The sequence below is a fragment of the Nanorana parkeri genome, unplaced genomic scaffold (genome assembly GCF_000935625.1).
Source record: "Nanorana parkeri isolate BGI_ZX_2015 unplaced genomic scaffold, ASM93562v1 scaffold2192, whole genome shotgun sequence".
Classification (NCBI taxonomy): domain Eukaryota; kingdom Metazoa; phylum Chordata; class Amphibia; order Anura; family Dicroglossidae; genus Nanorana; species Nanorana parkeri.
In genome coordinates this window covers 4,599-18,614 of record NW_017308460.1, presented here as the reverse complement: position 1 = coordinate 18,614, position 14,016 = coordinate 4,599, and the positions used below count along the sequence as shown (strand labels likewise).

The 14,016-nt window shown below is 42.3% G+C and overlaps 1 protein-coding gene across 1 annotated transcript in view; it reads right to left on the bottom strand.

Annotated features, from left to right (window-relative positions):
- The window catches only part of ADGRA2 (adhesion G protein-coupled receptor A2), a gene marked incomplete at its 5' end in the record, with an annotated part of 74,955 nt that extends 62,549 nt beyond the window's left edge, over positions 1-12,406 (bottom strand). Inside the window, one exon of the mRNA XM_018572977.1 lies at positions 12,335-12,406. Coding sequence (XP_018428479.1) covers positions 12,335-12,406 — 72 coding nt within the window. The remainder of the gene's footprint in view (positions 1-12,334) is intronic.
- Positions 12,407-14,016: the final 1,610 nt, after the last annotated feature.

The window sequence follows — 14,016 nt, the reverse complement described above, 5'->3', positions numbered from 1 at the left end:
AGGTGGCTTTTATAGATGGGTCCAACACTCATAGCCAGGTGTTAAGTGTGTGAGTATATGTGTGGGAGAGTGAACCGCCATAAACTATGCTCTTAAACTTACAGACACATTGATAAGTATGCAAGGTTCACTGGAATGTGGTCACAATCCTTTAGGAATAATACCATGTAGCCTTCATTTTTTTACCAGATGGTCCTTGCCCTGAACACTTAATGCAAATGCTTCCACGCAGTAACCCTATGACATAGAAAATTCCTTACCTCCATTTTTCATGGACTAATTTGGTAATATATGGATCTATGTTAAGTGCTTGCCTGATGCACATGAAACAAGATGCATAAACAGTGGGTTCTGTGGGAGGTTCAGAATGTATGTCATTAGCTAGACTGCTTTAGCTAAACCCACAACCCATGAAAAAAATGACCTCTGTTAAGATGGCTGTAATACCTTTAATATTGTAAGATTTATTACCCACTTAAAGAGCAGGTTCAAAACCAGTTATCCTAGCTTGATTTTGGCAGAGTTTGTGTAATTTCACCACCCAAGTCAAGATGTCTTCACCAAAAAACAAGATCTTATTTTCCCCACCTGACATATTTTGTACTTCTAAAGACAGTAGTGTCACTTGCCCCCTGTTGGGTTCTCTATAGGAATTAAACCCTGAAGTATAGGGGACAGCACTTGCAGGAGATAGGGGGAGGATTGGGCCAAGGCAGGATTGGGCACTGTGCTAGGGAGGTGCAGCTGGGTTGGTAGCTTTTCCATTGCTGAACCATCTTCTGCACTTTGCAGGTCTAAGATGTCAAATTGGCAGCTCAGTCCTGCAGATTACATTGAAAGATCAGCCCTCCTAGTGTAATTCATGGACTGCTATCAGTGTGACATCCACCCACTCTTTGTCAGGAATGCTGACACTGATCCTGATAAACAGAGCGCAGTGCACTAGCTGTCAAACTGACAGCAGAGCAATGCTGATTACACTGGGAGAGCCACTGGGAGAGTCTAATCTGCAGAGCTATACTTTGAATATTATAGCTCAGTCCTGCTATTTATTTCTTTATTAGCGTGTAGATTGTAAAAAAGAAAATTAAAGGAGAACTATGGGGTCAGTGTTTTTCCCCATAGTTCTCCTTAGGGTAACGGGAGGACACAAACTAGCGTCCTCCCGTTACCCTGAGCTCAGTATACCGCGAGCTACAAATCGTGGTATACTGAGACACCGCAGCCGGAGTGGATCCTGACTTAGACGACAGGACCCGCCCAGCTGCGTGAGTGACAGCTGGCTCTGCCTATCTAGAGGCAGAGCCAGCTGTACCCGCCCGCTCCCCCGACCGTTCCGCCAGTCAGCGCTGGCAGATCGGAGCGGGGAGAGGGGAATCCAGCCTCTCCCCCTGTCACGGCAGAGAGCCGTGACAGGATCGAGAGGTGAGCGAAACCGGTATGTGTTCGCTCACCTCCCGATCTACTGAGCCGACCTGTGACAGTCTCATTGTCACAGGTCGGCTAGAACTACGAGGTGAGTGAAAAGCACTCACCTCATAGTTCTCCTTTAACTACACTTATTAGCCCCTTATTAACCCTTAATTTTGTACTAACTCACCTCTCTCTTGTTTGATCACTCTGGGGTAACCCTTTTACTGCTGCTACCATATACAGTACATTAGCAGCTGTGATTTTATATTTAAGTTCAAGTGCTGTCTGTGCTGTATATAGCAAAACTGATCTGGCCACCCAATTACTTCCACAGTACGACATCTATATTGATGAGCTGTAAAGGTATTTTTTAAAGCATTGCTTATTGATGATTATGGGTATTGTAGCTTGTCACTATTTTGTGGTCACCGTGAACAGGTTAACTACATCGCAACGCCTCTCCCCATCCCGTAGGATCGTGTTTGGATCATAAGATGGTAAACTTGGAGCCGATGGACAGCGGCTGGCTTTCTATATTCTGCAGTAGCCTAAGCGATGTACGTGCAGATGGGTAACATCCACCCAGAGGTGCTGAACATTTTTTATACTGCAATTCCAAGTGTTACAATATTGTCTCTTAGAACCCCGTGTATTGGTTTCCCATTATTTAGGGATCCCAAAATGTATTTTTTTTTTATCAACATTTCACTATCAAATCTTTTTAAGGTGTCATTCGAACCTAAAAAAGAACACATTTGATCTAGGCAAGTATATGAATTTAACATACTGTATATCTAATGTCAAAATACCAGGACAAACAAAGCGGATTCAGACAGGGAAAAAACCTAACAAGGGTTCTAACCCTCCAGAGCACTTGAAAGGCTTTGAGAAGAAGGATGAATGGAGTTCAGTAAGAAGTAATGAAACTACTGAGACTATTGAATGTAGTGATTACTGACTAACTCCACTGTGCTACAGCCCATTAACTTTCTGTTTAGGCTTTGCACGCACAGTCCCCAACATTAAAGACCAAGATATCCACTTCTGAGTAATAGCTGGAGATCCTACTGTCTTGGCTGGCTTTATAGCTATCTATGCTACCTAAATATAGCTCACATAGTGCTTTGACCAGGCCATTCCATATTTACATCAAAATAGGGTACCTTTGAGACATAATGCTACTGTACACAGTATTATCAGGACTTTCTGCCTGAATAAGACAAGAGCTAATTTAATGGTGGCAACACCCTGTACAAGGTGGCCCAAAATGGTCCGGAGTATTGCTATGGTACTACTGGCAGTAAAGTAAAGGGAATGCACACACAGTCCAGAAGACCTCCCAGTGTGTTATGGTGGACTAAGAGGATAGCTGCTTGTATGCTTCATCACATGCAACTTCAGTCCAAACAGCATAATCAAGATCACACAGCACAGTGTAAACAGACAGTGACCCAGGAGCAGAAGGAGGATGTGTAGAGAAGTGTTGGGATGTATTCTTCGTTATGTCACTTCCTTCGAGAGCAGTCAAAAATCTCAGGCCATGGAGAAGTTCACATCCCTGATGAATGATTTCTTCAGCCACTATTTGTCTTTTTATTTCCTCCAATGCCTAAAACAGCCCATCTACCTCCTTCCCCTGCATCTGTGCTCCATCCTGTGAACATACCAACATGGATATATATTTATAAACTGATGTGGAGGTTTATCATTCGGATCTTACTATGCGCGCTCGCTAATAAACTCTTCACACGTCAGGAGAAATCCATTCATTTCAACACATAACAAAACAGTGCAGAACTCTGTTAAATAACAAAAAAATGCTGTTTGAATCCAAGAAAGTACAAGTGAATCGCTTTAAAGCAAAACTCCAGTCTAATAAAAAATCTGTATATTGCTTAATAATTAGAAGCAGTGGAATCATGAAATGTAACCCAATTACACTTTAGACTAATTCCTTGCAATGGGAGAGGAACAAACATGCAATCCAGTACCCAATATCATTAAATAATAATTGTTCCTGCCTACCTATCCACTACATGATTATTACTGCTTTTGTGGCTATGTTTTCAATAGATCAGTCATTTGCACAAGCTCAGTAGTCTATATGTGACTTACCAACCATATGGTATATACAACAGTGCAAAGACTGAAATGCTTAGATGAGCTTAGTCATTTAGGTATCACAGACATTTCAGGTAAATAGAAAGCAGTGGACAAGGGTAGGAAGGGATATGACCATTAGTTTATTGCGTAAATTGAGAGAAGTGGATAATGGACAGTGGTCAGACTAATTTGTTTGCTGGCACATTGCCATTTCTTATGCACTCTTTGAGGCAGCGTCTATCCCAAAAGGGTAAAACAGGTAATATTTTAGGAAGATCCCTCTACCTCATCATCTCACATCATTAAACGTTGCATTGTTGAACTGCTAATATGACTTGCGATGCAGTGGTGGCAGCTTTCTTGTTAATTTCCTTACTACAACAGACCAAGCCCAGGCTCACACTTCACTGCAACAAATACCATGAATGAACAAGGTATCCACTCCTAAACAGCAAATCTCTTTATCTGCTCTATACCATACAATTAACCAGTGGACTCTCTTACCTCACCAATGACCCACTTTGCTGAACAGACCTTTCTCTGCAACAGGACCCTTCTGTGTAGCAATTCTCTAAGCTAACTTCCCATATAGTCTGCCCTAAAATTTGCAGAAAAGAGGGATAATTGGGTCTACCTTGCACAAGTGCTCAGCACCACCCTACCTAACAGGAGGCCTGCTAATCTCACACAGATCTGAATGTGACCCTTCTCCCACACATAAACCTGCTAAACTCTGATATTCCAACCTTGACATTCACTCACACCAAAATCTTGGCTAACCATGTGGTGGCTCACCACCAATCACATGGGTAATTACAAAACTGAAGAATGCCGCGCTTAAAAGCTGACAAACAAGATACATCAACAAATATTCAATACTTAGTAATAACAAGTCATGCAATATATTATACACAACCCACATTGATACTGCTCCTTTGTGACAATCCAATAAGAGTTGGGTAAGCAGTCTAATAAAGTAATATGTGAACAATAATTTTTCACTGTGTCCACCTTTGTATAAAATATATCCAGCAGAAGTGAATTCCAAAATGTCACCAGAGCAAACGTTTGCAAGTGTCTCCACCACAATCACCTTTCAAAGTGCCACTCACCTGCCTTTCAGACCCTTGTATAAAGGTCTAGCAGCGCATGGCCCTTTTTAATATACAGGCAAGGAATTGGAACCCACCGCTCAACAGACCAGCATTCATCGGACCTCTTTTCTTGAGTGCTTCACACTATCAGTGCCTTTTGCCCCATTACCTCCAGATCTCTCAATATCCCTCTTCGACTGCTTGACAGTACATATTATGGAAAGTGCTTTATAGTGCAACCCATTAGATGATAAAAAACGCTTTATTAAAATACTACTCACATGTGAAGATGTGAACACTCGCATAAAACAAAGTAGCCAGGGAATATAAATTGTTTGTCCATTCTCGGTAACGATACCGGCCGTGCTCCCCAGCTCCACCCTACGTAGGTTACGTCGAATACACGACTTCAAGTAGTAAAGTATATCACAAGCACACCATGGTTAAATCTTCAGTAAGTGATCATTTTATTGATGCACACACATCTTGTCACATCGCAACGTTTCGGGACCACTCGTGGTCCCTTCATTAGGCATGATCATAAAATGATCACTTACTGAACCATGGTGTGCTGGTGATATACTTTACTACTTGAATTTTAAGCGGCTCCATCCTCAGTCACTACAGCACCCACCGCAAGGGACATACCAGGAAGGAGTGCGGTAGGATTCGTCGTCACTAATTATTGGATATTTGTTGATATATCTTGTTTGTCAGCTTTTGAGTACGGCACTCTTCAATTTTGTAATTATCTATTATAATATGATTTTTTTTTTATAAATTCTTTTATTTATCTTTTTTGTGTTTTTTGTGGAGCAAACATAGAAGCGTATATAGCAAGCAGGGGAAACAATTCCCAACGTAGAAGCAGTGGACGCAGCCACGGAACAGATACAATGCAATAAAAAGAAAAATGGAGAATACATCATATTGCAAACTTTAAGCTTTCACAACCCTATGGTCAATAGACTTAATGAAGGCCCCCTTTGATCTTACGCCAGATCGTGTGCAGACTATATTGTGGGTTCGCGGGAGGGTCGTGCGATCCCATCCCGGGTCCTCGCACATCTGAGTGGAACGCTCTAGGCGGAGGGGATCCTGCCCACCTCCACCAGCTCAGCTCATCGCCCATCCATGGCATAACTCGGGTGGGTGATCCGCGAAAGGCTCACTGGCACCACGTCAAAGGGGCAGGTAAGTATTTACATACTGTGGGTAGGGTTGTTACTGATTAGCTAATATAATATGATTTAGGGCAGGTTCACACCATTTTCCGGACCAGATCTGATCAGGAAAATGGTGTGAAACTGCACGCAGTTCCAGTGCATTCCAGACCAGACAAAATGAGACTAGCACTATTTTTCTGGTCTGGAACGGACTGCGCTGGTGTGAACAGAGGCCAGATATAGCATAGGGATACATTAGGATGCATTTTGGGTCTGGGAACAATCTGGTCTGGTCTGGAGATGATCTAGATGTGGTGTGAATAGGCCCTTAAGATTTAGTGCACAATGCTGTTATAGGTGCTGAGCGCAAAGTCTTTCTTTTATATTGTACCAATCACATGGGGATGGATTCCTGTGGCTTAAGGGAGGCTCTTATAAACCTGATAGCTGGATGTCGGCTTACAAAGGGAACCTGTCACCCTTTTACATATTTACAATGCATAATCATGCACGCTTAGCTTATGTGATAGTCTGGCTGTATGATCAGAACCATGCTATTTTTATAGACACCTTTAGAAGGTTACAGTGACATGCAGCCAGTCATAAAATGTGTATTATGAGGCACAAGTAGACAAGCCAGATCAACAGTCCTTACCTATATATTTTTATATTATATATACTATTGTCACTATTGTCACAGTGAAGCATATACATTGAAATTCCTTTCCAATTATACTAACACATTTTTAACTGGCATTCTTAACCTCATCTTTTGGGATATAATCATCTGCGAGCTCTGACAAGAATAAATATTTAAAACAGATTTGTACTGTTAAAGAAATAACTTTAATAATGAAATGTAGTTAGGACTAATCTGTTACACATACATTCTTATGAAGTAGAGGCAACTTCCAGAAGGGTCAAAAAGGCTTGCCCTCATTACTGCCCTTGACCCTTTAACTATATGTGCCCCCGACCACACAGTGGATCCCTATAAATTGTTATAAATGAGCTGGTAATACAGAGGCTCCCAGTGCATTTGGATAGATTTTCAGTTCACAAGTGGTTTTAATGATGTTGGACTCTCTGGGACAACTTCCAGGCATTTTCCATACCACCAGGCTCACTGTATTCTGAATATTAGGAAATACGGTAGCACGCCCGTGAGGCCTCCGGGTGGTGCCTGCTGCGCCAGTAGCGTGTTTGTCTTTTCTTCTTTATTGAGGTTTCACAGTTCTTAATTCCTTACCCTCCACTTAACCCTTCCCTGTCACAGCACCATCATTCCCTCAGAGTCTGGGGCTAATTACCAGAAAATAATGTCTAGGGGAGAAGGTGACAGGGAGTCTGCCTGCTACATCTGCATTGAGTAATGGCTTGTACTCTGCACAGCATACTCAACAGGCGTCCAAAAACGTTATAACCATTTGAAGCTGAGCAAATAAACAAAATGTTAGTAATATCTTTTCTTTTGTCATCAGCACATATCTAAAATGAAGATCTTTCAATACACGGAGCAGTAGAAAGAGAGGAGTGGCCTACTTGAGAAAATAATTACCATTCAGACTGTGATATAAGCTGCCCATTGCAAGTGACCAATCAGGAGTGTTAATGCATTGCAAGTATCAGATCTCTCTTTTTCATCAAAGAATCAAAAGCCATTGTGCTAATACGTAATGAGTTCTCATACATGTTGGGACCTGATCAGGTTTGGAATAGAATTGTACAATAGTGGGGCTCCATCTTCAGGGATACTCCCCTCAACTGCACTGTAGCCCAAAAATGTTTTAGTTAATTCAATCATGGATGGCGATCCCTTGCGTAGTATAAAATAACTTTTCCAAATTTGTATGATTTCAACCTTAACAACAAAAGTTATGTTTATGGTTACCAACCATCAAGCACATCCAAACAACCGTTCTTAGGGGAATCATGTCAAACATGGCTGGAAACATTTAAAAAGAATTTACAAATATATCCTTGTGCTGGTCAGGCAGGCTTAGATTTGTCTCATTTAGGCATGAATAAATGATGAAAATAATTATAGTCTAAGGTTTGCTAAATGTCTTATTTTTTTTAAACATGAATTCCAGCAAAATGTAAGTATGTATTATTTGTTAGGATATTGTACATTTTTCTTCTCCTAGCATATTTCTTGTGATATTAGGATCACATGCAAGACAGACTTTTCTTTTCTGGTGGATTTGATTAGGGTCACTCAAGTCAAGGGCCAATCATTTTTGAAGCTATAGTAAATTTATCAGTGTTGAATTTTTGCAGTTGTTTTCCAAAGATTTTTGCCCATTATACAAGCATGCATGTCATACCCCTACGGCTGTTATTGGTTGCTCTGTTGTACTTCTAATCCCCACACACCCCCACAACTGCCCTGCATAGGTGTCACTGGAGCTTCCACAGTCCGCAGGATTTGCAAGGGGAGATGACTCGCTGTCTGCTTCTTGGTGGGAACTTGGAAGTTGTGGAGTTTCTAATATTTTATATGGCTGCAAGTCACGTCAAATAGTTCGGTTTAGGCCTTGTTCACACCGAAAGCGTGTGCGTTGTAGAGCGGTAGCTGCTGGAATGCACCGTGATCGCTGTGAAACTTCTCCGCGCATTGTATTCAATGGCCCCGCTTCCGCGCCCCACCGCCCGCAGTGCGATCGAACACCTGTCAAAACTTTGTCAGCGTTGATAGGGCTTGCATGCAGAGCATGTTTGGCTGACCGAAGCAGGCAATGGCAGCTGATGTACGGCTGATTTTAGCCACTGTACAGCTGAAATCAACCGTAGAAGACTGAAGTGAATAGCCCAAGAGCATTCGGCTCACTTCACTTCGGCTGGGTTATTCACTCGGCAGCTTTGTGAATAACCCCCATTATGTAAGAACTACCTGAATTTGTGGTATGCACCGGTAATATTATTCAAAGTCACATCTTTTTGTGACAGGCCGTCCTAAGATGACCCCAACACCACATAAGTGTCACAAAAGCTTTATTAAATCACCCTGATAGTGGGGGGTTCTCAAATGTGCCTGAAAAGTGGGTGCCTGGTCATTCCCACAAGCTCAGCCATCTATATTCTATGGTTCTGGCCAGTGCAGACGGGCGGTGAGCAAAGCCTCATGGGACTTGTATTTTCACAACAGCTGGAGTGCCCAAGCTGCCTACCCTTGGTGTAGAGCGCATTGAAAGCAAATCATGTTTTGCACATGTTTGAAGATACCAGGATGTCTTTTGTACAATAAGAACTCTATTTGAGGTTTTCTTTTTTCGTTCTGTAATCCAGATTATACTTTATGTTAATATTTGTGCCTTCCCTGGCCAAAGCAGCGACTCGTTGCTGCCTATAAAAGCTTGTGCAACACAAACATTGCACTTCTTTTCATGTGCCTAGTCCTACCAAAATATCTAACATGTATGATCATTCTTGTGTAATATGATTCAGGTTTGCTGTTTTCTATTCCCCTCCTTTGGCAGCAATACACAAGTTCACTTTTTTTTTTTTCCAGTAAAAGTATATTTTTTCAACCAGGAAAGTTTGCAGCTCAATAAAGCTCTGTGTGATTACGCCAGCATAGGACTGTTGGCATGCTACCCCTTAGACACTTCACTTCATACATCAAACAAAATTATCCAGCCGCCCCCTGATCTCACAGCTGGAACCTATAACTGGGCTCCCTCTAGGTCTGAGGGACAAAATAAGCCTTCTGCTTTTCCCAATTTCTGCATACCTCCATCTAACCCGCAGCTCAGCCATAAATCTTAGGCTCATTACAAGCTGGCCGGGCTATAAAGATTCCTATTACTGGCAGATAAGAGAGCTCTGTTCTGGAGGCCCAGCACGCAGTACAGTGGACTCAGTGATGATCCAAACAATTAACTCCGTGTGTGTGTGTGGAGATTCCAGAATGCCGTACAATATCCTGCAGGTCCTCGATCACGTTCTGAGACCTCACGATGAGAAGTCACATTTACAGGCCGAATGAATGGTTCAGTGTTAGCAAGTGCTTCCCTTCAAGAGCTAAGAGTTAAAAGAACACTTTTGTAGGATTTTTTTTTTCAGGTCTGGGCCGATCTTTATAAAAAGTCAACTTCGTTATTTTAAAACTTCCTCGGAGCCTTCTGTGAAACTGCTGGTATAAATGAGGCCTGTCAAGAAGTAGACATATGGATTCTAGTTTTATTTTTTAAATTTGTTTGGAATAGTTTATTTTCCCGTGTGGAAAACAGAAAACTGCCAAGCCCTGTACGAGCGCTTTCTCAGGGCCTAATGTCCATCTTGATCTTTCCGTCATTTGTAATGTATGCTGTCAGAGCCGCGTAGAGTTTCCCACAGACGAAGAACTTCCAATGCCCATTGCGGTTTCTGTATTGGGTTGAGGACCAGTCCTCCTGGATACAATAACATAGCTGCAACTTACCGCTGTGGGTGGGCTTTATCTGGTATGAAAAGCAGAGGGTCATGTGGGGCTCAGCTGTACATTTCTGAAGGTTTTGGTTTTTAATATGTTTCCACTGCAAGGGTATCTAAACCTATTCACTTTGAAGATGAACTTCAGAATAGGCAAATATTGTCTATATATAAGAGCTATATCCTTTCTTGAATTTTGGTGTGTTTGTGTATTTCTTTCTGATCTGCAAGGCAATCGAATATAAAACCTTGCATCTATACATCTTTGCATCTATAACCTTGCATCTATACATATAAGCTCATCTATTCCTGAGCTTCATGTAATCAAGACCAGTCCCTGCTGCTCTCTCTGCTTGTGCAGGGTGACTGGTCCTTTATCCGTCCCCTCCTGGTGTTTTCTGCAGGCAGTCTGTAGTGGGTGGGGCCTGCAGACCCCTCCCACAGCTCTGCTCACTGCACAGGCTATATGATGATGGCACTGCTACTTTTAAAAGGTAATATCCATGTTTGCAAAGGCATTTGAGCACACAAAGTAGATTTGTATTGTTTGACGTTAATGAAAATGAATTAATGAAAAATGTATTTAATTGAAAGCTTTTGTGCCTGGATTCCAGCTGTAATGTCTATACCTGTCACTCACTTTCTGTCCCAATGACAACGGTTTCACCAGACACGAGGGTAAATCGGCAACAAAGACACAGGTAGAAATAAAACTCTAGAGAGTGGTTCTAACCTTCCTACTCTACTGAAAAGAAAGTATTTTTAATTCTGTCTGTGTTGAGGTTGGAGAGTTCCCCTCACTTCCTATCTGGGCAACAGTACATAAAGTCAGTATAACTCTCTCTAGCAAAGCACTGGATAGTATTAAAAGCCTAACTCTAACTCGTCCCTACTCCCCATGTCCCTTATTTCCAGGTTATAAGACTGATGGCCACTGTGCCCACTTCTCCCTTGGGACCACCAGTCTTGTAACGTCCCCAGTGTAGTCTACTTCTTTCCAACAAGGTCGTAATATTATGTCACCACTGGCTGTAGAGGGAGGACGCGGGTGTTCTGGACTCACAGTCTGTCCTGACCTCTCTCACTTGATTAAAATGTCAGGTGACTCCTGATTTGTTCCACACACCATGAGATCATACTTGGATTAACTGGCCAGAAGACACTGGTTTGTCCCGCCCACCATTTCATCATATCTGGACTAACAACCCAGGAGACTTCTGGTTTGTCCTGCCCACCATGAAATCATACCTGGACTGACAGGCCAGGAGACTCCTGGTTTGTCCTGCCCACCATGACATCATACCTGGACTGACAAGCCAGGAGACTCTTGGTTTGTCCTACCCACCATGACATCATACCCGGACTGACAGGCCAGGAGACTCCTGGTCTGTCACACCCACTCATGCTTGTTTGCAAACAATGACATCATCAACTATTTTAAGGTACGTTATACAAAAATGTTTTAGTTTTAGTTTTAATGAACACGTAAAATGTACATGGACGGCAACTAAGGGGGTATATTGAAAACTATCCCGTAGTTCCACTTCAAATTTGAAGTTTAATCTGCTCATATTTTGCAGTCCCTGGTCCCTCCTCAGTTGTCCCCCCCTCCCCTTCCTATCCCTCTTCCAGTAAAAAATACTTCTTGTACCTGCTACTCAGACCTGGCTGGGGATTGGAAGGGTTTATATATATATATATATACACACACACACACACACACACATTTCTATGATATCCGCCACCCTGCTGAGTCTGACCAATAGATTTGCAATCAGCAAAGCTCATGATTCCCGCTGATTGGACAGCTCCAGCTCTGACTGAGAATAAGGTGTGTTCAACCTCTCAGAGGAGAGACCACTACTTCCACACAGAGAGCAAGGGCCCTCCTCTAAATTGTGCTGGCAGGGGACAGGCTTTTCTAGTCAGGCTGCGGCTGCTTTTATTATTATGCAGGATTTATATAGTGCCAACAGTTTGCGCAGCGCTTTACAATATAAGGAAGACATTACAACTACAATACAAATCAAGACAAGATGCTAAGGAGGGCTTACAAACTTTAAGACTTTGCACATATTTTGTTGCCCCAGGAATGCATTTAGCTGATTTAAACTCAACGTTCATATGATAAAACCGGCTACTTACAGCTTCTCCAATTCCTGAAGTCCATTAAAAGAGCCATTTCTCAGTGTGGTTATCTTATTGTTGCTGAGGATTCTGTGAAAAAAACAGAGTAGCTTGATAAGTCTGGAGAAGAATCTATGTTTCAAAGATGGAAAGTTCTATGAGACCTCGCCCAAGAGTCACTAACACTCTTATCAAAGTGCATGTATTGCAGTCATTGCCACTCTTATCAAAGTGCATGTATCACACTCATTTCCACTCTTATCAAAGTGCATGTATCGCAGTCATTTCCACTCTTATCAAAGTGCATGTATCGCAGTCATTTCCACTCTCATCAAAGTGCATGTATCGCAGTCATTTCCAATCTTATCAAAGTGCATGTATCACAGTCATTTCCACTCTCATCAAAGTGCATGTATCACAGTCATTTCCAATCTTATCAAAGTGCATGTATCACAGTCATTTCCACTCTTGAAGCAGAATTCTACACAAATATAACAATAATATATTATAAAGTATTACATTCTGACTATGCAAAATGAAAATGTCATAACCAAAAGAAGAAAAAGTTGAGAGATCATTGGTTCATTTATTACAGGTATTTATATAACACCGACAATTCACACAGCACTTTACACATGCACATTAGTCCCTGCCCTTACGGAGCTTACAATCTAAGGTCCCCATTGCACAAACATACAGTATAGGGCCAATTTAGACAGGAGCCAAGTAACCTTCCAGCATGTTTCTGGAGTGTGGGAGGAATTCAGAGTACCCGGAGGAAACCCACGCAAGCACAGGGAGAACATGCAAACCCCCTGCAGATAGTGATCTGACCAGAATATGAACCACGGACCCCAGTGCTGCAAGGCAGAAGTGCTAACCACTACGCCACTGTGCTGCCCATAGGCAGAGCAGCATGTACGTTCTATACTTGCAGCATTTTAACTTCCTGCTGGTGTGATATATGTACACAATCCCGGCGGGTTGGCCAGTGGGTGATATTAAAGTACAAAAGTTTTTAAGCTATTTCAAATGCTGATTAAACCACTTACAATGGATGCTGCTCATTGATGCTTACATGTTTTATCTTCCTACAGAATCAGCTGGTCCCCTGAGCACTGTCCCTGATATCCTGTTTTAGGATGGTTCCTTTCCCCTGCAGGGTCCTATGGAGCTACTCTTGCATGCCCTAGTTAGCTGTATGTGTCTCCACAAACACACAGCAAGGCAAGCCACTACCCAGCTTCCTTCTCCTCCTTCCTCCCTCCTCTTTTCATGAAGCTAGCAGATGAACAGTTGCTGGAGAATGCTCTGTCACTTGTGATCTTGTACTGGACAGGGAGTTCAAGGAAGCTGAGCTAAGAGAGTTGGAGCTGTCTGGAAGCATGATGAGTGTAAGTGCTTGTGGGAAAATGTAAAGAAATAATTTGCTGGGCAATGTATATTTGTTTGATCTGGATTGAAAACATTTTGAGGGTTTAATACTACTTTAACACTGGCTGTATGCATATATGCATTAGCCATCCTGCTTACTGGTGCACTACCAGCACAGTGACCATGCGGTCACTGACAGCTCCCAGTCACTGTTTATGATTGATAGTGGGTGGGCTGTGACAATCACAGAGCTCACATATCATTGAAGCCTGCCTTCACCCTCTTGGTATCTTCTTGAGCTCTTGGTAGGGTTGCCACCTTTCCAG